General features: G+C 38.9%; 2 protein-coding genes and 1 long non-coding RNA gene across 4 annotated transcripts; 2 read left to right on the forward strand and 1 right to left on the reverse strand.

Moving 5' to 3' along the window:
• Positions 1-166: 166 nt before the first annotated feature.
• On the forward strand, positions 167-8030 carry LOC308401476 (dehydrogenase/reductase SDR family member 11-like). Its single transcript, XM_080889695.1, has 7 exons — positions 167-558; positions 2415-2624; positions 6358-6452; positions 7223-7352; positions 7472-7564; positions 7661-7726; positions 7842-8030. Exons 1-7 carry the CDS (start codon positions 427-429, stop codon positions 7869-7871), a joined length of 756 nt encoding a protein of 251 aa, XP_080745821.1. The 5' UTR covers positions 167-426; the 3' UTR covers positions 7872-8030.
• On the reverse strand, positions 6459-25483 carry LOC308401483. Its single transcript, XR_013972578.1, has 9 exons — positions 25354-25483; positions 25146-25204; positions 24987-25045; positions 22963-23045; positions 22150-22419; positions 21684-21742; positions 20765-20841; positions 15520-15578; positions 6459-7126 (listed from the first exon to the last, which is right to left on the reverse strand). It is a non-coding gene; the product is annotated as an uncharacterized lncRNA (long non-coding RNA).
• On the forward strand, positions 22312-26208 carry LOC308401479 (dehydrogenase/reductase SDR family member 11-like). Of its 2 annotated transcripts, none has more exons than XM_080889699.1 (6): positions 22312-22447; positions 23448-23657; positions 23921-24015; positions 25108-25237; positions 25380-25472; positions 25558-26208. In XM_080889699.1, exons 1-6 carry the CDS (start codon positions 22316-22318, stop codon positions 25684-25686), a joined length of 789 nt encoding a protein of 262 aa, XP_080745825.1. In that variant the 5' UTR covers positions 22312-22315; the 3' UTR covers positions 25687-26208. The 2 variants fall into 2 exon arrangements, with proteins under 2 accessions (XP_080745825.1, XP_080745824.1); XM_080889698.1 differs by lacking the exon at positions 22312-22447 and having other exon boundaries at positions 23065-23657; positions 25558-25623; positions 25747-26208.
• Positions 26209-27123: the final 915 nt, after the last annotated feature.

Below are 27123 nucleotides of genomic sequence, written 5' to 3' on the forward strand. Positions count from 1 at the left end.
GTAGTTTTATTTTATTTTATATGGATCGTTTATGGAAATTTGTTTCTACCCTAACCTAATTCTAACTACCGGTAAGTAACAAAGTAACTAATTACTTTTAAAAATAAGTAATCAGTAATTAGTAACTACTTACTATTTTCAAGTAACTTGACCAACACTGCTGATAACACATGAGAACAATAAACGTATCATTTTCAGTTGTAACCCACAAACTGAACGGTAATGTACACTCGTCTTTAGGTTTTTGATAGTTCGTCACTGTTTCTACGTCTAGTTGGTTGGAATGGAGGCGGAGTCAACGGGATCCGTTCTCCCTACCTAGTGCGCGCTCCCGACGCAGAGGAAACTAATTCTGTCGGGGATATCTATCTTGGCACGTCCCTCTCTTCAAACTTTTGGTGCGTGAGCTGGTTAGGGCTGTCTTTGATGGAACGCTGGCGGGGCAGAGTGGCTCTGGTGACCGGAGCCTCGGTCGGGATCGGGGCGGCTGTAGCCGTGGAGCTGGTCCGGCTCGGTATGAAAGTGGTGGGCTGCGCCAGGGACGTGGGGAAAATACAGGTTTGCTCTGAAATAACAAACTCGATTTCGGAAGAGTTATGTTATGCAGGTGTTGTGCCAAAAAGTGATTGTCTGCCAAAAACTGATTTCCGGTATTTGCCAAAAACTGATTGCTCGTATTTAAACTGCTATAAGTAACTTGTTGGCCTATAATATGTGAAACATATGTCAAATGCATCCCTCATGGATGACACAAAGTCATATTGAGCCACAAACAACATTCGTGTAACAAGGTAGAAGCCGCAATCAGTTTTTGGCAGCGACTTTTATAGAACCTTTATTTATGCAGTTAAAAAAAATCTCATTAACATTAAAAATGTCTTTTGTAAGAGTAAGACAGCAGAAATGGCAGCAAATATTACAATAGTTCTGTAAAAATATTGTAAGTGGGGAAAAAGGACCGGATTGGTTATAATGTGAGTACAATAACACAGAGTTATAAAGATACTTGAAAAAACAGATAATCTTTTAATTCTATATATAACCCCTTTGTAAACGCTGTTCACCGAAGTCTATTTACCAACATACGTAAAGATATTACACATAAAAAATACACGGAAACATTGGAAATCACTTTTTGGCAGGCAAATCACTTTTTGGCAGTTTTCTCTGTTAGCAGTAGTTTACCGTTTTCTTGCGTCTTTTTTGTACATCAAGCTAGTTACCGTTACAACATTCACTTTCGGTCACACAGGAAGTTACCAAAATAAAAGCACAAACGTTCAAGGTTCAAGGTTCTTTATTTGTCACATGCATAGTTATACAAGTATAAGTTATACTTATACTTGTAACCCGTGTCAGGCTACATTTCACTGTATAACACACAGTGAAATGTAGCCTGACACGCTCCTCGACATGTGCAAAAATGGGGGGGAGAACATATAGTATATACATTGGGTGAATGTGCAGTAGTAGTAGCAAGCAGGTGAATTCTGTACATTAATATGAATAGACATCTGACATCTGACTATTTTACAGAATAGTTATATTACGTGTTGTTGAGCTAGCTTTACATATCCGCCGTTACACTGTTTGTTTTACAGTAAATCATTTATGCTGTATATATTGGTCTATATGCATGGTTTAAAATAAGCTGCACAATACCAGATCCAAGCTGTGTACTATGCAGTAAAATAAAAAAAATGGTATAAACAGTATTTTGGCACTTGGCAGTATAGGAGACGGAAGTCAGACATGATAACTTACATACTGATGAGTTGTGTAAATCCACAAAGAGCAGTATACCTCGGGTAAACAGCCACAGCACAGGTCAGCTGATCACAGCCTGTAGACAAATCTGCTGGAGCTCTCAATAGAGCCTATTGTGACTCCTGATTCCTTTCCACACACTGCTATAACCACTACAGTGATCTTAGGGTTCTCAAATCTGCAAATCCCATTTTAGCCCCTGACTATACTCATATAGTATATTAATAATAATTATATAATGATGTATTGTATTCATATTATTAAATTAGTATATGTATATTCTGTTTAGATGTACAATGTAGGCTGCAGCAAATAGAGCTATAAGTTCATTTGTTTGTCTATGCTTGTGTTCTCACTATCGTTCAGGTGTTCATTAGAGTTTATGTTTAAATTAAGTTTTCATTTCCATGACTAATTTTGCTATTATGTTAAAGTTGTATGAGGTTGGGTTTCCTTTGTAAAATAATTGAAAACTCCTTATCTTCTTACTTTTTTGCTTTGAATTCATTTCAGAGTCTGGAAAATGTATCTTTTATCTTAGTAAAGAAGTTTAATCCATAATTCAACTTTTACCAGAGTATTTTTACCACAAGAATCTGAATGCAAAGGTGATTATCAAGGTATCGTCTTTTCCTTTTTGTTTTCAGAAACTGGCAGCAGAGTGTCAGAGCGCCGGTCACCCTGGTGTTTTGGTGCCTTTCAAGTGTGACTTGACCAAAGAGGAGGAGATTCTGTCCATGTTCGCCACGATCAAAGAGCAGCACAAAGGCGTGGACGTGTGCATCAATAACGCTGGCTTGGCTCATCCAGAGGCGCTGCTAAATGGCAAAACCAGTGGCTGGAAAAACATGTGGGATGTAAGAACTCAGAGTTATTTTAGAAAGAAAATATTCCTGGTTGGTATGCAATATAATATTGATAACATATGTAATATGTTGTTGTGTGCTACATATGAAAGCATTCACAGGAGTGGTTTCCCAGCAGAATACTGTATTCTAATGAAATGATAAATTGAGTCATCATCATTTTTTAGAATGAGATAGATGTCTTTTATTTATACAAAAAGTTGGATAAATAGTGTGTTAAAATGTCAAACTATGAAAATCCCCATCTGGTTAAAATAAATACACAATCACAATAGATGAGAAAGATAAAATATTATGCAAAACTGGCTAAAGGCTTTCACTTGGTGTTCGCTCTCTCTGCGTAGAGTATCACCTCCTGTTGCAACACACAGTGATGTTTTTGTGTAGCATATGTGTTGTAATAAAAACTGTATTTACTCGCTAAATTATGTCTCTGTATTCACTCACTGTGTCTTTAGGGATTCACTAGCTTAGCTTAGTTTTTAAATTTTTTATTTTAATGATATTGAATTCGAGACTCTGTTTTGCATCCTTGAAAACTCTCTAGCTAGCCAGCCTCCTGTAGTCAGTGCAGCCGAAGGTAGAAGGTAGCGCAGGCCCCATTAGGTGTCCCCCGGCAGACTGTCGAGTAGCTGGGGAAACAGGATGGCTGGATGACGGGGAGGAGGTATCATAGCCCCCGGTACACTACCAACCTGTTCATGTGGCTAACTACTTTTCCCCACTCAATGACACACTCGCAGGAGATCAGACTCTAGGAATTGGCGATTCTGTTTTAAGACATGTTGGCTAAGGATAAATGCAAATTCAGTAAAATATTAAAAATCAACAAAAATCGACTTAAATGTTAAAAAAGTCACAAAGAAAGAACAATACAGTATCCTCATGAGCACCGAAGAGTAAAACATAAACATTAGGTCTCTCTCTTCCGAGTCTCTGTTAGTACATGAATTAATAATTGATCAACAAATCGATTTACTCTGCCTTACAGAAACCTGGTTACAGCAGGATGATTATGTTAGTTTAAATGAATCAACACTCCTGAGTCTCATTTACCATCAAAATCCTCGAGGCACAGGCTGGGGGAAGGTATGCCTGCAATTTTCCACACCAGCTTATTAATTAACCAAAGACCAAGACATACTTTTAACTCATTTGAAAGCCTGATGCTTAGCCTTGTCCACCTCAGCTGTAAAACTCAAAAAAACAGTCGTATTTGTTATCTTCTATCGTCCACCTGGGCCTTACACAGAGTTTCTGTCTGATTTTTCTGAGTTTTTAACTGATTTAGTGCTCTGTTCAAATAAAATAATTATTATGGGTGATATCCATGTAAATGTTACAAATGACAGTCTCAATCAACGTGGTATTTAATATTTTATTAGATTCAATTGGCTTCCCTCAAAAGGTGAAAAAATTGACGAAAAGCACCGTTGAGCAAAGTATTCCTTTAACGTCAACTAGGAATGACTTAATGAATTTATTCACAAATCAAATTTTAACAATTAGAGAAAAAATTACTCATAATGATCTCACAGATCTAACATTATCTACACATACTTTGAGTACCATTTGTATTTATTTAGTCTTTTTTTCCAATTGACCTTTCTGAGTTAACATAAGTAATTACTTCCTCCAAACCATCAACATGTCTTATAGACCCCATTCTTACAAGACTGCTGAAAGACTGTTGCCTATGTACTTCAGGCCTTCAAGCTGGCAGTAGTTAAACTTAAAAAGCCGTTACTTAAAAAGCCATCTCTTGACCCTGTGGTTTTAGATGTTTATAGGCCAATTTCTAACCTTTCATTTCAAAAATTGTCAAACAGCTAATAGATCATATGCAGACAAATGGCTTATTTGAAGAGTTTCAATCAGGTTTCAGAGCTCATCAAAATACAGAAACGCCTTTAGATAAGTCCCAAAAAATTGATTCTGATCATCTGGACGTAGCATCTCAGTGGGAGAAACGTTTCGTCACTCATCCAAGTGACATCTTCAGTTTCAGATGACCCAACCTCATAAACAGTACCTTTGCACAATGACTGAAACCAGCCCACTGAATGAAAAAAATGGGCTGTGAGGTCAGCTCCTGGATTATTACTATCCAAACTGGCATGACCAAAGATCAACAACCGCTGAACAAAGACCATCGCTGAACCAATTTTACAATGCTGTGATTGCAGCCATTTGCTAACTCACTTTTAGTGAATTTTACAAATGATCTTCTTGGCCCCTGACAGTAGTCAGTCTAGCTTATCCTGCTAGACCTCAGCGTTCGATAATGTTGACCATAATATTCTATTAGAGCGATTAGAACATGCTGTAGGTATTACAGGTACTGCACTGAAGTGGCATGTATCATATCGATCAAATAGCATCCAATTGTTCTGTAGTTTCTGTGCCAGGACCAGTTTACATGCTTCCCTTAGGCAGTATCATCAGAAGGCATAGGATGAATTTTCACTGCTATGCAGATGACACCCAACTTTATCTATGCATGAAGCCAGATAACACACCAATTAGTTTGATGTGTGTTAGAAAAATGTCTTAAAGGCATACAGACCTGGATGACCTCCAATTTTCTGTTTCTAAATTCACAAAAAACTGAGGTTATTGTACTCGGCCCTAAAATTCCTAGAAATATGGTATCTAACCAGATACTTACTCTGGATGGCATTGCTTTGGCCTCCAGTAACACTGTGAGGAACCGTGGAGTCATTTTTAACTAGGATATTTCCCTTAATGTACATTTTAAACAAATATGTAGGACTGCTTTTTTTCCATTTGCACAGTATCTCTAAAATTAGAAATATCCTGTCTCAGAGTGATGCTGAAAAACTAGTTGATGCATTTATTACTTTTAGGCTGGATTAGTGTAATTCATTATTATCAGGAAGTCCTAAAAACTTCCTGAAAAGCCTTCAGTTAATCTAAACTGCTGCAGCAAGAGTACTGACAGGGACTAAAAGAGAGAGCATATTTCTCCTATACTGGCTTCCCTTCATTGGCTCCCTGTTAAATCCAGAATTGAATTAAAAAATCCTGCTCCTCACATACAAGGTCTTAAATAATCAGGCCCCATCTTATCTTAATGATGTCATAGTATTGTATCCTTGCATTAGAGCACTTCGCTCTCAGACCACAGGCTTACTTGTGGTTCCTAGAGTATTTAAAAGGTGAATGGGAGCCTTCAGTTTTCAGGCCTTTCTTCTGTGGAATATGGGAGACAGACACTATCTCTACTTTTAAGATTAGGCTTAAAACTCCTTTTTGCTAAAGCATATAGTTAGGGCTGGATCAGGTGACTCTGAATCCTCCCTTAGCTATCCTGCAACAGGTGTAAGCTGCTCTCTTCCACAGCATGTCTTTTATCCTGTTTTCCTTCTCTCACCCCACCTGGTCGCGGTCCCTGAGCCTGGATCTGGTGGAGGTTTCTTCCTGTTAGAAGGGAGTTTTTCCTTCCCACTGTCACCACTTTGCTTGATCATAGGGGGTCATTGTATTGTTGGGGTTTTTTCTCTGTATGTATTAGGGTCTACCTTAAAATATAAAGCACCTTAAGGCGACTGTTGTTGCGATTTCGTTCTGTATAAATAAAATTGAATTGAATTAAAAGAATTTGTTCATCTTGAGTGCAAATAGCAACAAGGAAAAGTATCATTTTGATGCATTGATTACATATATTTGTTTTACTGTTTATTTCACTGCTGGTTTCTTACAGGTGAACGTTCTTGCACTGTGTATCTGTGCACGTGAAGCTTATCAGTCAATGAAAGAGAGAAATGTGGACGATGGGCACATCATAAACATAAACAGGTGCAGTTTTATTTTACTGATGGACAGTGATGGGTATGCTTGTGCAGTTTACACAAACATCTTATAATTCAGTCATTCTTTTGGCAACTCTGCACAATGGACTTTTCTCACAGCACACATTGTATCTCCCCCTTTAAGAACCCTACTATAGCCAATGAGTGTTTTTATTACTGGTAGGTCCAATAAAAATAAATACCAGACTGCTGTGTCAATAACAATATATTAGAACCAAAAGGGACATCTTCATATTGCTTTCATTGGCCAGCTAGCAGTTCAGAACTAAAAGATTTTTGAGTTTACTATGAAAATCATCAAGAAAAATGAAACCAAATCTAATTGCCAGAACCGAGAAATGTTTTGCTTTTTTAAAATCTCAAAACACAAGTACCTTCCTGGTTATACATTATATAGAAACCTTTAAATTACAGCACAACAGCATAGTGATGCAGTGGTTAACACTGTTATCTCACAACTTATCTCACAACTCCAGCATCTGGCCAGTGTCTTTCTCTGTGTAGTTTGCATCTTCTCCCTGTGTCTGCAGGAGTTCTCACCTTCCCACATAGTCCAAAGACATGCAGTAAGTTGGGTTAGTTTAGTTGAACTGTGTCTGTGTCTCTGTGTCCTGTGACAGACTTGGGACCTGTCTGTGCTGTACCCGAGGCTCCTGGACCCTGAATTAGATAAGCAAAAGAAAACAGGTGGATGTTAAACGATATAGAAACTGTTGCCATTGTTGTTATAACACTTGTAAATATCCTCTGTTGCAGTGTGTGCGGCCATCAAGTGTTTCCTAATGCTGACGGACATTTCTACACCGCCACCAAGTATGCTGTAACTGCGCTGACTGAGGGCCTGAGGAAGGAGCTGCGTGCAGAAAACACTCATATCCGGGCCACAGTAAGCTTTTGAAAGACACTGTAACCAGCTCCAAAGTACCTTTAACACTAATGTCAGCTGTTATGAGATGCACACAGAGTACTTCTTGAAGAATCCTCATTAATAATGTCATTTTGCAGAGCATTTCTCCTGGCGTTGTGAAGACAGAATTTGCATACCGCGTCTACAGAGACAATTCTGATAAAGCAGCTGCTGTATACACTAAAAATAAGGTAAAATCATTATTCCTTCATTTCCTACAATCGCTACAGTATTGTTGATATGATTACTATTAAAATTTCATTAAGCACTTTTCACTTCTTTGATAGTCTCTGGAAGCAAAAGACCTCGTCCATGCCGTCACATATGTGCTCAGTGCCCCTCCTCATGTTCAGGTTTGAGATTTTCTCTCATTTTCCTCTTTTTTGTGACCTTTTGAACTTTTCTATTTTCCATTTTAAATATCAGCAGTTTAGTCATAAGATAACATTCATCTATCTTTTCTTTCAGATTGGGGAGATTTTGCTTGAAAGTCTGTAGCAGGTGTCATGCAACTTGGCCTTGAGACCCATCCCAATCTTTACATCAAAGTAGTGTGACCGGCTCTCCTTACTTCTCAACACTGTCAGATTGTAATCAATTCACAGAAGGATAAAATAAAGGAAACTCATCCAGCTGTTTTCTGTCTAATTGTCTTCTTATCAAAGGTCCCTGTGGTACCTTTTTACAAGCGTCCTACTGGCCAGCAAGGAATGCCCATGAAAACACTTTAATTAATGACAGCTTCCTTCTTATTGTAACAGATCTCAGTTGCTGGATAGTATTTAAGCTCTAAGAGTGTTTTTACTGTTAAGCAGATGTTCATTTCAGCAGGTTAGAACCTTAGCTGGTTTTGGAGGGGGGGGGGGGGGGGGGGGGGTGTCATGGAGCAACCGTACAAGTCATAAGGGCCTAAAGACTGATGAACAAAGGTCACTTACCAATGTATGTTCTCCAACCAGTTGGTGAATGGTTGCTGGAAGTTGTTGGCAGTCACTAGGTAAAATTCGTGGCAAGGAGGTATATGGTGCTGTACTAAAACCTCTGTGTGGTTCCTTTGTATGGTAGCAGATTTCTACACTCTCCGGGAGTTTGTGTGGATGATGCAAATATGTCTACAAGCACTCACCAAATTGCTGAGTGTCTTGACACTTTGACACTGCTCCGCAAGCACAATGCTCCATTGTCAAGGATGCAATAGAGAACTGTTTGCTAGTGTTCATTTTTGGCTCTAATAAACAATACATTTGGTGTAAATAAACAAACGCAGGTATCTGAGAGAGTAAGCTTTTAAAGGAGCTATCATGTCAATATAAAACTTTGACTACCAAGAAAACATAAGTTTGACTTAAAAAACTGGCAGCAGTGTCAAAGTTCTGGCCACCTTGGTGTTTTGGTCCCTTTCAAGTGTGACTTGACCAAAGAGCAATAGATTCTGGCCATGACCAATGTTCCCTCTAATTTTTCATGTGTCTGAGCGACCACACAAACTCCCTGAGCGGTCCCTTGGACCACTGTGAGCAACATTAGACGTGTGCACTGTGGTTATGCCAGCATCGAATCCATCCAAGGTTTATTAAAATAATCAAATTACAGCATTTACATTTATGTTAGACTACTATTAATTAACTGCTTTAGCCCACTTACAATGAAAATTAAAAAAAAAAAAATCTTGTTCATGACCTGTGTAGTATGTTAACACTTTTGGAAGTAAAAATAACTTGAATTCCAATTTTGAAAACAAAACTTTTTTTTTTTTTTTTATAAAGCTCTGACTTGAATTATGAGTATGGGTCTGTGTTCTGGGAGAGAGTCCTGTAACTCTGTCTGCAAAATACAGTATATAATGACCAATGTTGGACAATTAACAATTAAATGTTGGACAATTTATTTTTTTAAATAAACATTTCAAACTATTTACAGAACAATCAGCTGTTCTGCATCAAATCTGATGCCACACAAATTATTTGTGTCACTCCAAAAAATAATTTCTGTCCACTATGAGATAAAAGAGAACAACAGCCTGATACCTGCAGGCCTGACAACAGGAGATGTATCACTCCTGTAACACCTGTAACATTCAGCAGTCGCCTCATTGTTCTGACACACAAAACAAAACTATTGACTACACTACACACTAACTACACAAGATTTGCGCTAAACGTCGCAAATCTCTCACGTCTCAAAACACCGCCATCACTCCTAAAACTTCCCCCTTCCTAAACAACTAAATGCCATGTTGCTTTATCATTTTTTGATTGGTCGACATGGTACATTTTTTGACCAATAGCAATAGGGTTTTTTTTTTTGGTGTTGTTTTTGCTCACAGGCGGAGAGTGCTTTTGAGGTTTTCTTTATAAAACACAGTTTTTACTGTTTCTTCCCGCAGTAAATATAAACAACGATAGTATTGACTATGTGCACGTTAGCATATGCTACTTCCGGTGCGGAAACTCCTGTGGGGAGCTTTGCTTCCGGTGTCCTATTCGCGCCTGGTTTACGGTCCAAAACAAGTTAAGCAAATGAATCAAGTGGCGATTTACATTTCTATAGATGTCTTGGGCATTTACCCAATATATCTGTAAATGATGTTCATCGACTTGTCGATATTTTTCCCCCGCGCCTCAGAGCAAAAGAGAAAAGGGATTCAAATGTTATATTTCTCAGCTGTCCCTCGTTTATCGTGGGTGTTATGTTCTAAAAATAACCAGCGATAGGTGAAATCAAGTAGCCAATTTTATTTTTTGACAGTGCAAAACGTTTGGTGGACATGGTGGACATACAGTACTGCACCTCAGAGTCACACTGCTAGCGATCAATGCAGCGATTCTGTACTGTACAGGAGAGACGTCACGGAGGAGATCGTCTGCAGCGATCAGGACGCAGGACAAAATGTGATGTAAAAAAAAAAAAAGCATGCAAACTTGCACTAAAAAAATCCGTGAAACAGCGAGGTGAAAGGTGAACCGCGTTACAGCGAGGGACCGCTGTAATTTTGAAGGTAAGTCACAACATACCCTTCATAAATACTAATGTATAGAAACCGTTACCAGCAATCATTCATTTTTTGTGTGGCTTTTTTCACGGTTTGTTAACATGCCGTGTAGGCGTGTACTTGACTAGCTGATATCGACATAACGGGGGAAACATCTGGTTTGACTATTCTTCAGCTGTAGTTTGAATGCTGAACATTTGCCTGTTTAAATCATAAGACCAGTGACTATACAGAGATGTGCTTCTGAATGTGGACGATGTGTCTTCTGCTGCAGTAATGCAGTTCTGCTTGTGTTGAGTGATGTAAACAACTGATCGATCTAAACGCTTTAAACGTCAAAATTGATCATTAGATTTTTTTATGACACAACAGCGGTGAGTGTTCCCACCTTCTCCTCTTTGTAACTTTCCGTTTTCGAGTTTTGGACATGATTTTGGAGTATATCTTCGCAGTAGCGATTGACCGCAAAGTAAAGCTACCGGAAATGCACTACCCCACATCCGGTCTCAAACCAGGAAGTTAGCATTGTCTCGTGCACATAGTCAATTCAGTAAGAAAACCAAACATTGCATATATTTTTTTTATCATAACTCCAGTTTTACTTGGCCTATCAACACAATTTAAAAACTGGTATAAAGTTCACACTTTTTCTGTCAGTTGTTCCGTCTGTCCTGCTCACATCTCCAATGGTTGTACAGGTTGTCATTAACGTGGCTTCACTCCACATCAGCCACGCTGCTTTGCTAGCTAAAACACCGGTGTCGTCACATAAGGACGCTGTCATAGCCTGTCAATGACGTTCATTAGCTGCGTATATATATGAATGTGAATCGCATCATTGGCTGGACTATGGGATAAGGTGGCATCGTTCTAATCCCATACGGGATCAGCCAGTCACTTTCTGACTAACACTGCAAAACAGAATTGTTAAAGTATTTGTTTTAAGTTCAATTCAGGTTAGATTTTTTTTTGGTGCACAACGCAGATTTTCTGTGCGCAGAGACCGTGCCAGCAGTGCACAATTGCGCACGCACGCAGCTTAGAGGGAACATTGGCCAGGACTGTACTATGACCATAGCTGGACTGGCCATCAGGCATACCGGGCATTTGGCATCAGGCCGATGGTGATTTTTCATTTTTATGGGCCGGTGATTTTTTTCTTTTCTTTTCTTTTTATTTTTTTGTAACGGTAGAAACAATGAAAGGTGGTGCATTGGCCAGATGCTGGTCGATGTGTAAAAATAACTCAGTTGTTTGGTGGCGGCTATGGCGGAGCTTCCACAGAGGCCAGCATGTGGATGAGGGAAGGGGAGGCAGGAGAAGGAGAGACAAGTGTCAGGTGAACTGAACTTAGAGTAAGAAGTTATGACCTGCAGTCAGTCTGGGTCAGATATAAACCAAGTTTAGGTGGAGTTTATTTTCGTTCTGCTGACTTTTTACAGTCAGTGACAATAACTCGTACTGCGTACTAGCTAGCATGACAGAGTTTCTATACAGCTGGGTGGGTGCTATGATGTTACTGATGTAGCTTGCCATCGCCAGTGTGTGAATGGGTGAATGACTGAATGTAGTGTGAAGCGCTTTGGGGTCCTTAGGGACTAGAAAAGCGCTATACAAATGCAGGCCATTTACCATTTACTGATAGTGAACTTTATTTTATTCATAAGGTTAGTTAGTAGAGTTGCCAACCGTCCTGTAAAAATTAAATCGTCCCGCATTCAGAGAAAATTTTGTGTTGAGCTGAAAAGGAACAGTTTGTCCCAGACTTCAGCTACAATAGAAAAAGACACAAAGCTGGAGTTATTCTGTCGTTAAGCTGCACAGTTGCCTCTTCTCCTCTCATTCTCTCCCCCTCTCTCTGTTGTTGCTACTTCAATCATGAAACTGACCAATGATCAGCTGATCGGCTTTTCTCTCTTGCTTGTTTATCTCCCACTTTGCGCCAGAAAGCGGAAACCGGCGGATGTCGTGCTAAACAACAGCAGCAAGTTTAAGATCAGCTGTTGTTAGAATTTATTTAATATTACTTTCTAGTATCAGCTAATGTTTGCTGGCGCCACAGCTGTAAAAGCTGCTGGTCATGATGTCGGTTTGGATATCCTGGTGAGAGGGAAACATGAAGATGAAACCAGGAGATGTCCTTACTGAATCAGAGCTGAACTGTTTCTGAGAGACACATAACACCAGGATCCTTTTCTAAGTAGCTTACAGCTGGTAACTGTGCAGGGGTGGCTCTAGCAAAGTTTTGCCAGGGGGCCAGGTAGGGCATTAACAGGGAAAGGGGGGCACAAAGAAATACTTTTCTTTCTTATTCTCATTTAAAATATCTAGCTCTTATTAAATAGTTATCTGAATCTGGGGCAGGGATAGCTCAGTAGGTAGAGTGGTGGCCCCATGATCGGAAGGTCGGGGGTTCGATTCCCCTGAACAGCTGAGCAAGATACCATCCCTACACACTGCTCCCTGGGCGCCCAATGGCTGCCCACTGCTTCACTGAGTGAATGGGTTAAAGGCAGAGAGGAATTTCCACACGGGAATCAATAAAGTACACTTTCTGAATCTTACGACCAAAGTTTTTATCTGACGTAAAATGTATAGAAACCATACATTTTTTTTGTCCCAGTCCAGCCCTGACTATGACCTCTAGTGATTAATATTGCAAAGGAAGAACAGTAGGATGCAAAAGTTTGGGCAACCTTGTTAATAGTCATTATTTTCCTGTATAAATCGTTGGTTGTTACAATAAAAAATGTCAGTTAAATATATCATATAGGAGACACACACAGTGACATTTGAGAAGTGAAATGAAGTTTACTGGATTTACAGAAAGTGTGCAATAATTGTTTAAACAAAATCAGGCAGGTGCATAAATTTGGGCACCACAAAAAAAAAAAAAAAAGAAATGAAATCAATATTTAGTAGATCCGCCTTTTGCAGAAGTTACAGCCTCTAAACGCTTCCTGTAGGTTCCAGTGAGAGTCTGGATTGTAGTTGAAGGTATTTTGGACCATTTCTCTTTACAAAACATCTCTAGTTCATTCAGGTTTGATGGCTTCTGAGCAAGGACAGCTCTCTTTAACTCACACCACAGATTTTCAATAATATTTAGGTCTGGGGACTGAGATGGCCATTCCAGAACGTTGTACTTCTTCCTCTGCATGAATGCCTTAGTGGATTTTGAGCAGTGTTTCGGGTCGTTGTCTTGTTGAAAGATCCAGACCCACCGCAGCTTCAGCTTTGTCACTGATACCTGGACATTGGTCTCCAGAATCTGCTGATACTGAGTGGAATCCATGTGTCCCTCAACTTTGACAAGATTCCCAGTCCCTGCACTGGCTACACAGCCCCACAGCATGATGGAACCACCACCATATTTTACTGTAGGTAGCAGGTGTTTTTCTTGGAATGCCGTGTTCTTTTTCCTCCATGCATAACACCCCTTGTTATGCCCAAATAACTCAATTTTTGTTTCATCAGTCCACAGCACCTTATTCCACAATGAAGCTGACTTGTCCAAATGTGCTTTAGCATACCCCAAGCGGCTCTGTTTGTTCCTAACTGTGGAAACAGACAGCTTAAATCTGTGAGACAGCTTTCTGTATCTTTCCCCTAAACCATGATGGTGAACAATCTTTGTCTTCAGGTCATTTGAGAGTTGTTTTGAGACCCCCATGTTGCTACTCTTCAGAGAAAATTAAAAGAGGAGGGAAACTTACAATTGACCCCCTTAAATGCTCTTTCTCATTATTGGATTCACCTGTGTATGTAGGTCAGGGGTCACTGAGCTTACCAAGCCAATTTGAGTTCCAATAATTAGTTCTAAAGGTTTTGGAATCAAGAAAATGACAGCAGTGCCCAAATTTATGCACCTGCCTGATTTTGTTTAAACAATTATTGCACACTTTCTGTAAATCCAATAAACTTCATTTCACTTCTCCAATATCGCTGTGTGTGTCTCCTATATGATATATTTAACTGACATTTTTTTACTGTAACAACCAACGATTTATACAGGAAAATAATGACTATTAACAAGGTTGCCCAAACCTTTGCATCCCACTGTAAAAGCAGAGCTGTGAAATGCACAATAGTGATGACCTTCATTGGTGTGTTTTCTTGGGACATTTTGTGCTCTTCATTAACAACCAGCCATGGTTTAAATTCCATACATCAGTATGTCCATGTTTATACCAGTGTTATCTTATTATGAGTAAACTGCTTGTGTTTAAAATGCAATTAAAGGGAAAGTTCAATAAGCCACAGTAAAAAGCATGAAACAAGATAAAATCTGAAATCTGAACATGCAGAGAGGCGCTGAGCACATATTGTGATGACACTAACAACATCTATTTCTTTCAGAGGCAATCAGAGAAGAGAAAGCATGTGTGTTGGTCTACAAACAAACTTGATATTTCTTTTATCCACACGTGTTCTTTAAAGAGAAATCCTATTTAAAATACTCCAACTGCTGCTACTAATATACTGCCACAAATAATAATAACAATAATGATAATAAAATTAATAATAATGAAGTTTTTTCTGCTGTGTCATGCTGAGATGAGACCAAGAAACTGGGATGGCAGCCAGTTTATGTTTATATGTTACTATAAAACCGGTGAGTTGCAATTCATCATCCATTATAACTCTGTAAACCTGACTGTGTAAAAGTTCATTTCTATCAGTTGGTGCACAAAAATGGCCGTTTAAAGTTTTAATTGTTAAAACAGGGTTTCTGTATCCAATATAATAACAATGTTTGGTGTAGTTTTTTATTTTACAAAAAACCCTCAAAAAAACAAAACAAAACCTTTCATGATTAAAAATTCAACTTCCTCAGAAGTTCTTAATTTGCGAGTCACAATTCTGGTATAAAGTATTACCAAATCACGCCTTCTTTCCTTCTTGGTTGTTGAGCTATGAAATGCTGATGACCTCCACAAGTTTTCCATTTGTCCAAAATGGAAGGACTCATCCTAAAAAAGCATTTCCCCCTGAAAGTTAAATGTCTCTTTGCTGCTGTATAGAGCATGACTGAGGAATTATTGATTCTTCCCATATTGTCTCTAATCTTAGCGAGGAAATCCTTGACAGAGGCCGAATGGTCACAAATACTTAATATTATACAGAATGTTACAAATTAATTAGCTCACTCACTTCAGTTTTTATTGTGGCAGTCATGTCAAGGTAGTTGTCCCCGGCAGAATTTGTTTCCCCTGCGTTGAGAGCACAGGCTTGGTTGTCCAAATCACAGACAAACAATATAAACACACAAAAAAGGCAATCAGAGAAGAGAAAGCATGTGTGTTGGTCTACAAACAAACTTGATATTTCTTTTATCCACACGTGTTCTTTAAAGAGAAATCCTATTTAAAATACTCCAACTGCTGCTACTAATACTACTGCCACAAATAATAATAGCAATAATAATAATAAAATTAATAATAATGAAGTTTTTTCTGCTGTGTCATGCTGAGATGAGACCAAGAAACTGGGATGGCAGCCAGTTTATGTTTACATGTTACTATAAAACCGGTGAGTTGCAATTCATCATCCATTATAACTCTGTAAACCTGACTCTGTGTAAAAGTTCATTTCTATCAGTTGGTGCACAAAAATGGCCGTTTAAAGTTTTAATTATTAAAACAGGGTTTCTATTCAATTCAATTCAATTTTATATATATATCGCCAAATCACAACATAAGTCGCCTCAAGGCGCTTCATAGATACAGAGAAAAACCCAACAATCATATGACCCCCTATGAGCAAGCACTTTGGCAACAGTGGGAAGGAAAAACTCCCTTTTAACAGGAAGAAACCTCCGGCAGAACCAGGCTCAGGGAGGGGCGGCCATCTGCTGCGACCGGTTGGGGTGAGAGAAGGAAGACAGGATAAAAGACATGCTGTGCAAGAGAGACAGAGGTTAATAACAGATATGATTCAATGCAGAGAGGTTTGTTAATACATAGTGAGTGAGAAAGGTGACTGGAAAAGAAAAACTCAATGCATCATGGGAATCCCCCGGCAGCCTATGTCTATTGCAGCATAACTAAGGGAGGATTCAGGGTCACCTGGTCCAGCCCTAACTACAGTGGGGCAAAAAAGTATTTAGTCAGCCACCGATTGTGCAAGTTCCCCCACCTAAAATGATGACAGAGGTCAGTAATTTGCACCAGAGGTACACTTCAACTGTGAGAGACAGAATGTGAAAAAAAAAATCCATGAATCCACATGGTAGGATTTGTAAAGAATTTATTCGTAAATTAGGGTGGAAAATAAGTATTTGGTCACCTCAAACAAGGAAAATCTCTGGCTCTCACAGACCTGTAACGTCTTCTGTAAGAAGCTTTTCTGCCCCCCACTCGTTACCTGTATGAATGGCACCTGTTTGAACTCATCATCTGTATAAAAGACACCTGTCCACAGCCTCAAACAGTCAGACTCCAAACTCCGCCATGGCCAAGACCAAAGAGCTTTCGAAGGACACCAGGAAAAGTATTGTAGACCTGCACCAGACTGGGAAGAGTGAATCTTCAATAGGCAAGCAGCTTGGTGTGAAAAAATCAACTGTGGGAGCAATCATCAGAAAATGGAAGACATACAAGACCACTGATAATCTCCCTCGATCTGGGGCTCCACACAAGATCTCATCCCGTGGGGTCAAAATGATCATGAGAACGGTGAGCAAAGATCCCAGAACCACACGGGGGGACCTGGTGAATGACCTGCAGAGAGCTGGGACCAAAGTAACAAAGGTCACCATCAGTAACACACTACAACGGCAGGGAATCAAATCCCGCAGTGCCAGACGTGTTCCGCTGCTGAAGCCAGTGCATGTCCAGGCCCGTCTGCAGTTTGCCAGAGAGCACATGGATGATACAGCAGAGGATTGGGAGAATGTCATGTGGTCAGATGAAACCAAAGTAGAACTTTTTGGTATAAACTCAACTCGTCGTGTTTGGAGGAAGAAGAATAGTGAGTTGCATCCCAAGAACACCATACCTACTGTGAAGCATGGGGGTGGAAACATCATGCTATGGGGCTGTTTTTCTGCCAAGGGGACAGGACGACTGATCTGTGTTAAGGACAGAATGAATGGGGCCATGTATCGTGAGATTTTGAGCCAAAACCTTCCATCAGTGAGAACTTTGAAGATGAAACGCGGCTGGGTCTTCCAACATGACAATGATCCAAAACACACCGCCCGGGCAACAAAGGAGTGGCTCCGTAAGAAGCATTTGAAAGTCCTGGAGTGGCCTAGCCAGTCTCCAGACCTCAACCCCATAGAAAATCTGTGGCGGGAGTTGAAAGTCCGTGTTGCTCGGCGACAGCCCCAAAACATCACTGCTCTCGAGAAGATCTGCATGGAGGAATGGGCCAAAATACCAGCTACTGTGTGTGCAAACCTGGTAAAGACCTATAGTAAAGGTTTGACCTCTGTTATTGCCAACAAAGGTTATGTTACAAAGTATTGAATTGTATTTTTGTTATTGACCAAATACGTATTTTCCACCCTGATTTACGAATAAATTCTTTACAAATCCATGTGGATTCATGGATTTTTTTTTTTTTCACATTCTGTCTCTCACAGTTGAAGTGTACCTCTGGTGCAAATTACTGACCTCTGTCATCATTTTAGGTGGGGGAACTTGCACAATCGGTGGCTGACTAAATACTTTTTTGCCCCACTGTATATGCTTCAGCAAAAAGGAAAGTTTTAAGCCTAATCTTAAAAGTAGAGATAGTGTCTGTCTCCCGAATCCAAACTGGAAGCTGGTTCCACAGAAGAGGGGCCTGAAAACTGAAGGCTCTCCCACCCATTCTACTTTTAAATACTCTAGGAACAACAAGTAGGCCTGCAGAGCAAGAGCGAAGTGCTCTAATAGGGTGATATGGTACTACAAGGTCATTAAGATAAGATGGGGCCTGATTATTTAAGACCTTGTATGTGAGGAGCAGGATTTTGAATTCAATTCTGGATTTAACAGGAAGCCAATGAAGGGAAGCCAAAACAGGAGAAATATGCTCTCTCTTTCTAGTCCCTGTCAGTACTCTTGCTGCAGCATTTTGGATTAGCTGAAGGCTTTTCAGTGCATTTTTTGGACTTCCTGATAATAATGAATTACAGTCGTCCAGCCTGAAAGTAATAAATGCATGAACTAGTTTTTCAGCGTCACTCTGAGACAGGATATTTCTAATTTTAGAGATGTTGCGCAAATGGAAGAACGCAGTCTTACATATTTGCTTAATATGTGCGTTGAAGGACATATCCTGGTCAAAAATGACTCCAAGGTTCCTCACAGCGTTACTGGAGGCCAAGGTAATGCCATCCAGAGTAAGAATCTGGTTAGATATCATATTTCTAAGATTTTCAGGGCCGAGTACAATAACCTCAGTTTTATCTGAATTAAGAAGCAGAAAGTTACCGGCCATCCAGGTCTTTATGTCTTTAAGACATTCCTGCAGTTTAACTAATTGGTGTGTGTTATCTGGCTTCATGGAGAGATAGAGCTGGGTGTCATCAGCATAGCAGTGAAAATGTATGCTATGTCTTCTAATGATGCTGCCTAAGGGAAGCATGTATAATGTAAACAGAATTGGTCCTAGCACTGAACCCTGTGGAACTCCATAATTAACCTCAGTGTGTGAAGAGGACTCCCCATTTACATGCACAAATTGGAGTCTATTAGATAGATATGATACAAACCACTGCAGTGCAGTACCTGTAATACCTACAGCATGTTCTAATCGCTCTAATAGGATATTATGGTCGACAGTATCGAATGCTACACTAAGGTCTAGCAGGACAAGCACAGAGATGAGTCCACTGTCAGAGGCCATAAGAAGATCATTTGTAACCTTCACTAAAGCTGTTTCTGTGCTGTGATGAGCTCTGAAACCTGACTGAAACTCTTCAAATAAACCATTCCTCTGCAGATGATCTGTTAGCTGTTTGACAACTACTCTTTCAAGGATTTTTGATATGAAAGGAAGGTTGGAGATTGGCCTATAATTAGCTAAGACTGCTGGGTCTAGAGATGGCTTTTTGAGTAAAGGTTTAACTACAGCCAGCTTGAAGGCCTGTGGTACATAGCCGATCATTAGAGATAGGTTGATCATATTTAAGATTGAAGAATTAATTAATGGCAGGACTTCTTTGAGCAGTTTTGTAGGAATGGGGTCTAAAAGACACGTTGATGGTTTGGAGGAAGTAATTATTGAAGTTAACTCAGAAAGATCAATTGGAGAAAAAGAGCCTAACTTAACATCAATGGTACTAAGAGTAGCTGTAGATAATATTACATCTGTGGGATGATTACTGGTAATTTTTTCTCTAATGATAGAAATTTTATTTGTGAAGAAGTTCATGAAGTCATTACTAGTTAACGTTAAAGGGATGGTTGACTCAAAAGAGCTCTGACTTTTTGTCAGCCTGGCTACAGTGCTGAAGAGAAACCTGGGGTTGTTCTTATTTTCTTCAATCAGTGATGAATAGTAAGATGTTCTGGCTTTGCGGAGGGCTTTCTTATAAAGCAGCAAACTATTTCTCCAGGCTAAATGATGATCCTCTAAATTTGTGACACGCCATTTCCTCTCCAGATTACGAGTCATCTGCTTTAGGGTACGTGTTTGAGAATTATACCACGGAGTCAGGTACTTCTGATTAGAGACCTTAGTTTTCACTGGAGATACAGTATCCAGAGTCGTACGTAGTGAGGAGGTAAAATTATTAACAAGATAATCGACCTCTATTGGGGTAGCGTTCAGATAGCTGCTCTGCTCTGTGTTGGTACAGGGCATTGAAGATGATAACAGTGGGTGGATTATATTCTTAAACTTAGTTACAGCGCTTTCAGAAAGACATCTACTTTGATAAAGTCTACTCTCCACCGCTGTGTAATCAATTATTGTAAATGTAAATGTTATCAGGAAATGATCAGACAGGAGAGGGTTTTCAGGAAACACTTATTATATTGGTTTCTGTATCCAATATAATAACAATGTTTGGTGCAGTTTTTTATTTTACAAAAAAAAACAAAAAAAACAAACAAAACCTTTCATGATTAAAAATTCAACTTCCTCAGAAGTTCTTAATTTGCGAGTCACAATTCTGGTATAAAGTATTACCAAATCACGCCTTCTTTCCTTCTTGGTTGTTGAGCTATGAAATGTTGATGACCTCCACAAGTTTTTCATTTGTCCAAAATGGAAGGACTCATCCTAAAAAAGCATTTCCCCCTGAAAGTTAAATGTCTCTTTGCTGCTGTATAGAGCATGACTGGGGAATTATTGATTCTTCCCATATTGTCTCTAATCTTAGCGAGGAAATCCTTGACAGAGGCCGAATGGTCACAAATACTTAATATTATACAGAATGTTACAAATTAATTAGCTCACTCACTTCAGTTTTTATTGTGGCAGTCATGTCAAGGTAGTTGTCCCCGGCAGAATTTGTTTCCCCTGCGTTGAGAGCACAGGCTTGGTTGTCCAAATCACAGACAAACAATATAAACACACAAAAAAGGCAATCAGAGAAGAGAAAGCATGTGTGTTGGTCTACAAACAAACTTGATATTTCTTTTATCCACACGTGTTCTTTAAAGAGAAATCCTATTTAAAATACTCCAACTGCTGCTACAAATACTACTGCCACAAATAATAATAGCAATAATGATAATAAAATTAATAATAATGAAGTTTTTTCTGCTGTGTCATGCTGAGATGAGACCAAGAAACTGGGATGGCAGCCAGTTTATGTTTATATGTTACTATAAAACCGGTGAGTTGCAATTCATCATCCATTATAACTCTGTAAACCTGACTCTGTGTAAAAGTTCATTTCTATCAGTTGGTGCACAAAAATGGCCGTTTAAAGTTTTAATTGTTAAAACAGGGTTTCTGTATCCAATATAATAACAATGTTTGGTGTAGTTTTTTATTTTACAAAAAAACCTCAAAAAAACAAAACAAAACCTTTCATGATTAAAAATTCAACTTCCTCAGAAGTTCTTAATTTGCGAGTCACAATTCTGTTATAAAGTATTACCAAATCACGCCTTCTTTCCTTCTTGGTTGTTGAGCTATGAAATGTTGATGACCTCCACAAGTTTTCCATTTGTCCAAAATGGAAGGACTCATCCTAAAAAAGCATTTCCCCCTGAAAGTTAAATGTCTCTTTGCTGCTGTATAGAGCATGACTGGGGAATTATTGATTCTTCCCATATTGTCTCTAATCTTAGCGAGGAAATCCTTGACAGAGGCCGAATGGTCACAAATACTTAATATTATACAGAATGTTACAAATTAATTAGCTCACTCACTTCAGTTTTTATTGTGGCAGTCATGTCAAGGTAGTTGTCCCCGGCAGAATTTGTTTCCCCTGCGTTGAGAGCACAGGCTTGGTTGTCCAAATCACAGACAAACAATATAAACACCAAAAAAATTGCTTCTTTTACATGCCTGAATGTGCACAAAATAGGTTTAAATGTTACACAAATTTCTTCAAGTCATAGGTTGTTCCATATTATGTCACTTTTTGCTTGATGCAATGTGCATAAAGTTAAAAGATTAAAAATAATAAAACCAATTTTTAAAAGAGGATTTTTCAAGTGATCCAATTTTAGATGGATTATGCAGAAAAAAATCTAATTGGGCTGAAAGGTCTATTGCTTTATAACGTATTCAGGTTGTGTATCATGTTTTTAAAATGAAATAATTACTTTTAAAAATACGTAATCAGTAAAGTAACTGGATAACCTTCTTGGAGAAGTAATAGTAACTACTTACTATTTTCAAGTAATTTGGTTGGAATGGAGGTGGAGTCAACTGGATCCGTTCTCCCTACCTGGTGAGCGCTCACGACGCAGAGGAAACTAATTCTGTCAGGGATATCTATCTTGGCACGTCCCTCTCTTCATACTTTTGGTGCGTGAGCTGGTTACAATTGTCTGTGATGGAGCGCTGGCGGGGCAGAGTGGCTCTGGTGACCGGAGCCTCGGTTGGGATCGGGGCGGCTGTAGCCGTGGAGCTGGTCCGGCTCTGTATGAAAGTGGTGGGCTGCGACAGGGACGTGGGGAAATTACAGGTTTGCTCTGAAATAACAAACTTGATTTCAGAAGAGAAACACTTAATGTAAAACTCTAATGCAAAGGACTTTTTAATGTTATGCAAATATGCAGTTATGTAGCTCTGTCAAGTGGACATCATATAATGGCTGTCAAGCGACAGACTTTTTGTTTTACAATAAATCATTTATGCTGTACATATTGGTCAATATGCATGGGTTAAAATGAGCTGCACAATACCAGATACAAGTAGTGTACTATGCAGCATAATGAACAAAATTATAAACAGTATGTTGGCAGTATAGGAGACAGAAGTCAGACATGATATCTTACATACATAAAAAAAAAAACAGTTAAAAACTTTACTGTTTAAACAAGCTTTCTGTTGACCAATGCTTTTTACATTTTTATATTTTTAATTTACATTTAAACTCTATATTGTGTAAACTGTGCATTTTGCTATTTATCGTATCTGTGTGCAGCGCTTTGTGACTACCTGTCTATGAAAAGCGCTTAATAAATAAACTTTACTTACTTACATACTGATGAGTTGTGTAAATCCACAAAGAGCAGTAAACCTCGGGTCAACAGCCACAGCACAGGTCAGCTGATCACAGCCTGTAGAGAAAAAAATCTGCTGGATCTCTCAATAGAGCCTATTGTGACTCTTGATTAATTTCCTCACACTCTTATAACCACTACAGTGATCCTACGGTTCTCACATCTGCAAATCCCATTTTAGCCCCTGACTATACTCATATATTCATTATTTTCATTCCCATGTCTAATTTTGCTATTATGTTGAAGTTGTACAAGGTTATGTTTCCTTTGCAAAATAATTGAAATGTCCCTATCTTCTTACTTTTATGCTTTGAATTCATTTCAGAGCCTGGAATTTTTCTCTTTTATCTTAGTAAAGGAGTTTAATCGATAATTCAACTTTTACCAGAGTATTTTTACCACAAGAATCTGAATGCGATGGTGACTATGAAGGTATCATCTTTTGCTTTTTGTTTTCAGAAACTGGCAGCAGAGTGTCAGAGCGCCAGCCACCCTGGTGTTTTGGTGCCTTTCAAGTGTGACTTGACCAAAGAGGAGGAGATTCTGTCCATGTTTGCAGCGATCAAAAATCAGCACAAAGGCGTGGACGTGTGCATCAACAATGCTGGTCTGGCACAGCCAGAGCCGTTGATAAATGGCAAAAGCAGTGGATGGAAGAACATGATGGACGTAAGAGCTCAGATATTTTAGAAAACAATTATCTTGACTTAGACTTCAATAATATTTTGTGTGCGGTATGTGGAAATACATTCACTGGAATGTTTTCTTTGCAGAATATTGAATGAAATAAAATTATCACTTTTATGTAGCTCTAAAAGTTGGGGAATTATTCTGTTACAGCAGCAAAACACCAAAAACAATTTAGCCCATTAAAATAATAATAATAATTATAATAATTTTTACTTTTTATTTTTCTGCATGGTTTCTTGCAGGTAAACGTTCTTGCACTGAGCATGTGTGCACGTGAAGCTTATCAGTCAATGAAAGAGAGAAATGTGGATGATGGGCACATCATAAACATAAACAGGTGCAGTTTTATTTACTGATGATCAACGACGGCCATGCCTGTGAAGTCTGATGATTTAAACATCTTTCAAATATCTTTGAATATAATCATGCTCAGATTCAGATTGAGATTATGAGCTTCTGTTGGTAACACTAATGGCAAACAAAGAACAATCAAAAGAACAAGATAAAATATACAAACAATAAGTTCACAGCGAACATGCAGACTTGAACAGAGAGGTTTTAAGTTGAGATTTCAACTGGGGGAGAGAACCAATGTTTCTTATATCTGGAGGTAGAAAGTTCCACAGGCTGGGAGCAGAGCAGCTAAAAGCTCTGCTTCCCATGGTGCTGAGGGGGAAAGAAGGCAAGCTGGATAGAAGAAGAAGATCGAAGTGAGCGGGCAGAAGAGGTAGTGCTTGACAGGTCAGAAAGGTAAGGAGGAACAAGGTTATGAAGGGTCTTGAAGGTAATCAGATGAAACTTGTATGCCATTCAGAATTTCATAGGGAGCCAGTGACATTCCTGAAGGATATGGATGATGTGCTGGTATGCGGGCAGCGCAGTTTTGAACCAGTTGAAGCTTATGGAGGGATTTTTGGGGGAAACCATGCAAGAGAGAATTACAATAGACAGTGTGGGATGTAACTATACTATGATCAAGAAAGGATACAGACTGGGTGGAAAGAGAAGGATACAATCGGTCCGTGTTGCGTAGATGGAAATAGGCAGAACAAGTGAGATCATTAATGTGAGATTTATAGGATAGTGAGCTGTCTAGGATGATGCCAAGACTCTTAACCTAAAGTGAATGGAAACTGTGGAGATTTCAATAGTGAGAATGAAAAGATTTGCCTTTATTCCCAATATTGGGAATAAATAGGCATATTTGTGCACATTTTTGTATATTCAATCCTGGAATTCAGTTCAGTAGATGAGTTTGAGATGAGGAGGAAGAGGGTGACATTTTATTAAGATGCCAGTGGCGCTCACTCGTTTCATTTCTTTGGTAAAGAGGACTCCTCCTCCAAGGATAAAACACAGATGTGATCCTGAAATCAGATAAAAAATATGTTGGTAAATGCTGACCTAGTGAAATGTTCTTCTGTTGTAGTGTGGGTGGACATCATGTCTATCCCATTCCCGATTTACATTTCTACATGGCGACCAAGTTCGCTGTAACCGCGCTGACTGAGGGCCTGAGGCAGGAGCTGCGTGCAGAAAAAACTCATATCAGAGCCACGGTAAGGTTTTAAAGAACACTGATAAACCCAAAAAGTGCCCTTAAAACCAATTTCAGCTGCTATGAGACACATTTACAATACTTTCCGAAGTCGACACACAATCACACTTCTTTTACCTTTGTTTTTCTTTTGTTTTTTACAGAGCCTCTCTCCTGGTTTAGTGGACACAGAATTTGTATCACGGCTCCACAGCAATGAACCTGAAAAAGTAGCTGCTATGTACAGTGAATTTAAGGTATAATTATTAATCTCACAGTTTATAGATTGTTAATATGATTACTCTGATAAAAGTTATTAAGCATTTTTCACTTCTCTGACAGCCTTTGGAACCAAAAGACATTGCCAGTGCTGTCACATACGTGCTCAGCGCCCCGCCTCATGTTCAGGTTTGTAGGTTTTCTCTTATTTTCAACTTTTTAAATGTTCACTTATTGAATTTAGCTCATTAATATTGTAAATATCACCAGATTACTCAAAATAAGATAATATTTCTATAACTTTCCTTTCAGGTTGGCGACATTAACTTTGAAGCTGTGTAGCTGGTAACACAGTGCAGGCACACAATCCAGCCTCCACAACAAAGTGGTGTGAAACTCCTGACTGCTCAACACTGCTCTCCATTTATCCTCTGCTAAGAAAAAATAAATAAAAACCACCAACCATTACTGAGCACACTCCTACGTGATCCTAAAATGATAAAAAGCCAAGTCAAAGTTGAATTTTTCATCAAACAGAACTGTCAAAATGACTGTGAGAAAATTACCAAAATAAATTTTTCTAATGCGAATGAAGAAAGACTTGAGAATGTTTTTGTTCAATTCAGATGCACACTGACCTAAACTGAAATTGAACTCAACAGAATTAACAATAAACTGTTCTTATTAACTATGCCCTAGAGACTGGTAAGTGGCCTTTGTTCATTAATCTATGTTCTCCAACCAGTTGGTGAATGGTTGCTGGAAGTTTTTGGCAGTCACTAGGTAAAATTCGGGGCAAGGAGGTATATGGTGCTGTACTAAAAACTCTGTTGTGGTTCCTTTGTACGGTAGCAGATTTCTGCACTCTCCAACAGTTTGTGTGGATGATGCAAATATTTCTGAAAACACTCACCAAATCGCTGAGTGTCTTGACAATTTGACACTGCTCCGCAAGCACAATGCTCCATTGTCAAGGATGCAATAGAGAACTGTTTGCTAGTGTTAATTGTGGTTGTAATAAATAATACATTTGTTGTAAATAATTAAATGCAGGTATCTGAGAGAGTACACTTTTAAAGGAGTTGTCAATACAAAACTTAGCCTACCAAGAAATCATATAAGTTTGGTTTCAAAAACTGGCAGCAGAGTGTCAAAGTGCTGGCCACCCTGGTGTTTTGGTCCCTTTCAAGTGTGACTTGACCAAAGAGCAGCAGATTCTGGCCACGACTGTACTATGACCTGTAGTGGTTAATATTGTAATGGAAGTAAAAGCAGAGCTTTGAAATGCAAAATAGTGATGATCTTCAGAGGTATGTTTTCTTGGGACATTTTGTGCTCTTCACGAAGAACCAGCCATGGTTTAAATTCCATACATCAGTATTGCCATGTTTATATCAGTGTTATCTTAATATGAGTAAAGTGTTTGTGTTTAAAATGCAATTAAAAGGAAAGTTCAATGAGTCACAGTAAAAAGCATGAAATAAGAGAAAATCACGACTCTGAAAATGCAGAGAGGCGCTGAGCACATATTATGATGGCACTGGCAACATCTGTTTTTTCTAGAAGCTATCAGAGAAGAGAAAGCATGTCTGTCATTTCTCCACAACTGTTCCTAAAAGAGAAATCCAATTTAAAATACTCCAACTGCTGCAACTAATACTACTGCCACAAATAATAATAAATAAAGTT

The sequence above is a fragment of the Rhamphochromis sp. 'chilingali' genome, assembly GCF_963969265.1.
Source record: "Rhamphochromis sp. 'chilingali' genome assembly, chromosome: 8".
Classification (NCBI taxonomy): Eukaryota; Metazoa; Chordata; class Actinopteri; order Cichliformes; family Cichlidae; genus Rhamphochromis; species Rhamphochromis sp. 'chilingali'.

Excerpts from the sequence above, each read along its gene's own strand:
- LOC308401476 (XM_080889695.1), top strand. The coding sequence starts at position 427 with ATGGAACGCTGGCGGGGCAGAGTGGCTCTGGTGACCGGAGCCTCGGTC. Across the intron at positions 559-2,414 it reads GGGACGTGGGGAAAATACAG|AAACTGGCAGCAGAGTGTCA; the intron begins GTTTGCTCTGAA and ends TTTTGTTTTCAG. Across the intron at positions 7,727-7,841 it reads GTGCCCCTCCTCATGTTCAG|ATTGGGGAGATTTTGCTTGA; the intron begins GTTTGAGATTTT and ends CTTTTCTTTCAG.
- LOC308401479 (XM_080889699.1), top strand. The coding sequence starts at position 22,316 with ATGGAGCGCTGGCGGGGCAGAGTGGCTCTGGTGACCGGAGCCTCGGTT. Across the intron at positions 22,448-23,447 it reads GGGACGTGGGGAAATTACAG|AAACTGGCAGCAGAGTGTCA; the intron begins GTTTGCTCTGAA and ends TTTTGTTTTCAG. Across the intron at positions 25,473-25,557 it reads CTATGTACAGTGAATTTAAG|CCTTTGGAACCAAAAGACAT; the intron begins GTATAATTATTA and ends CTTCTCTGACAG.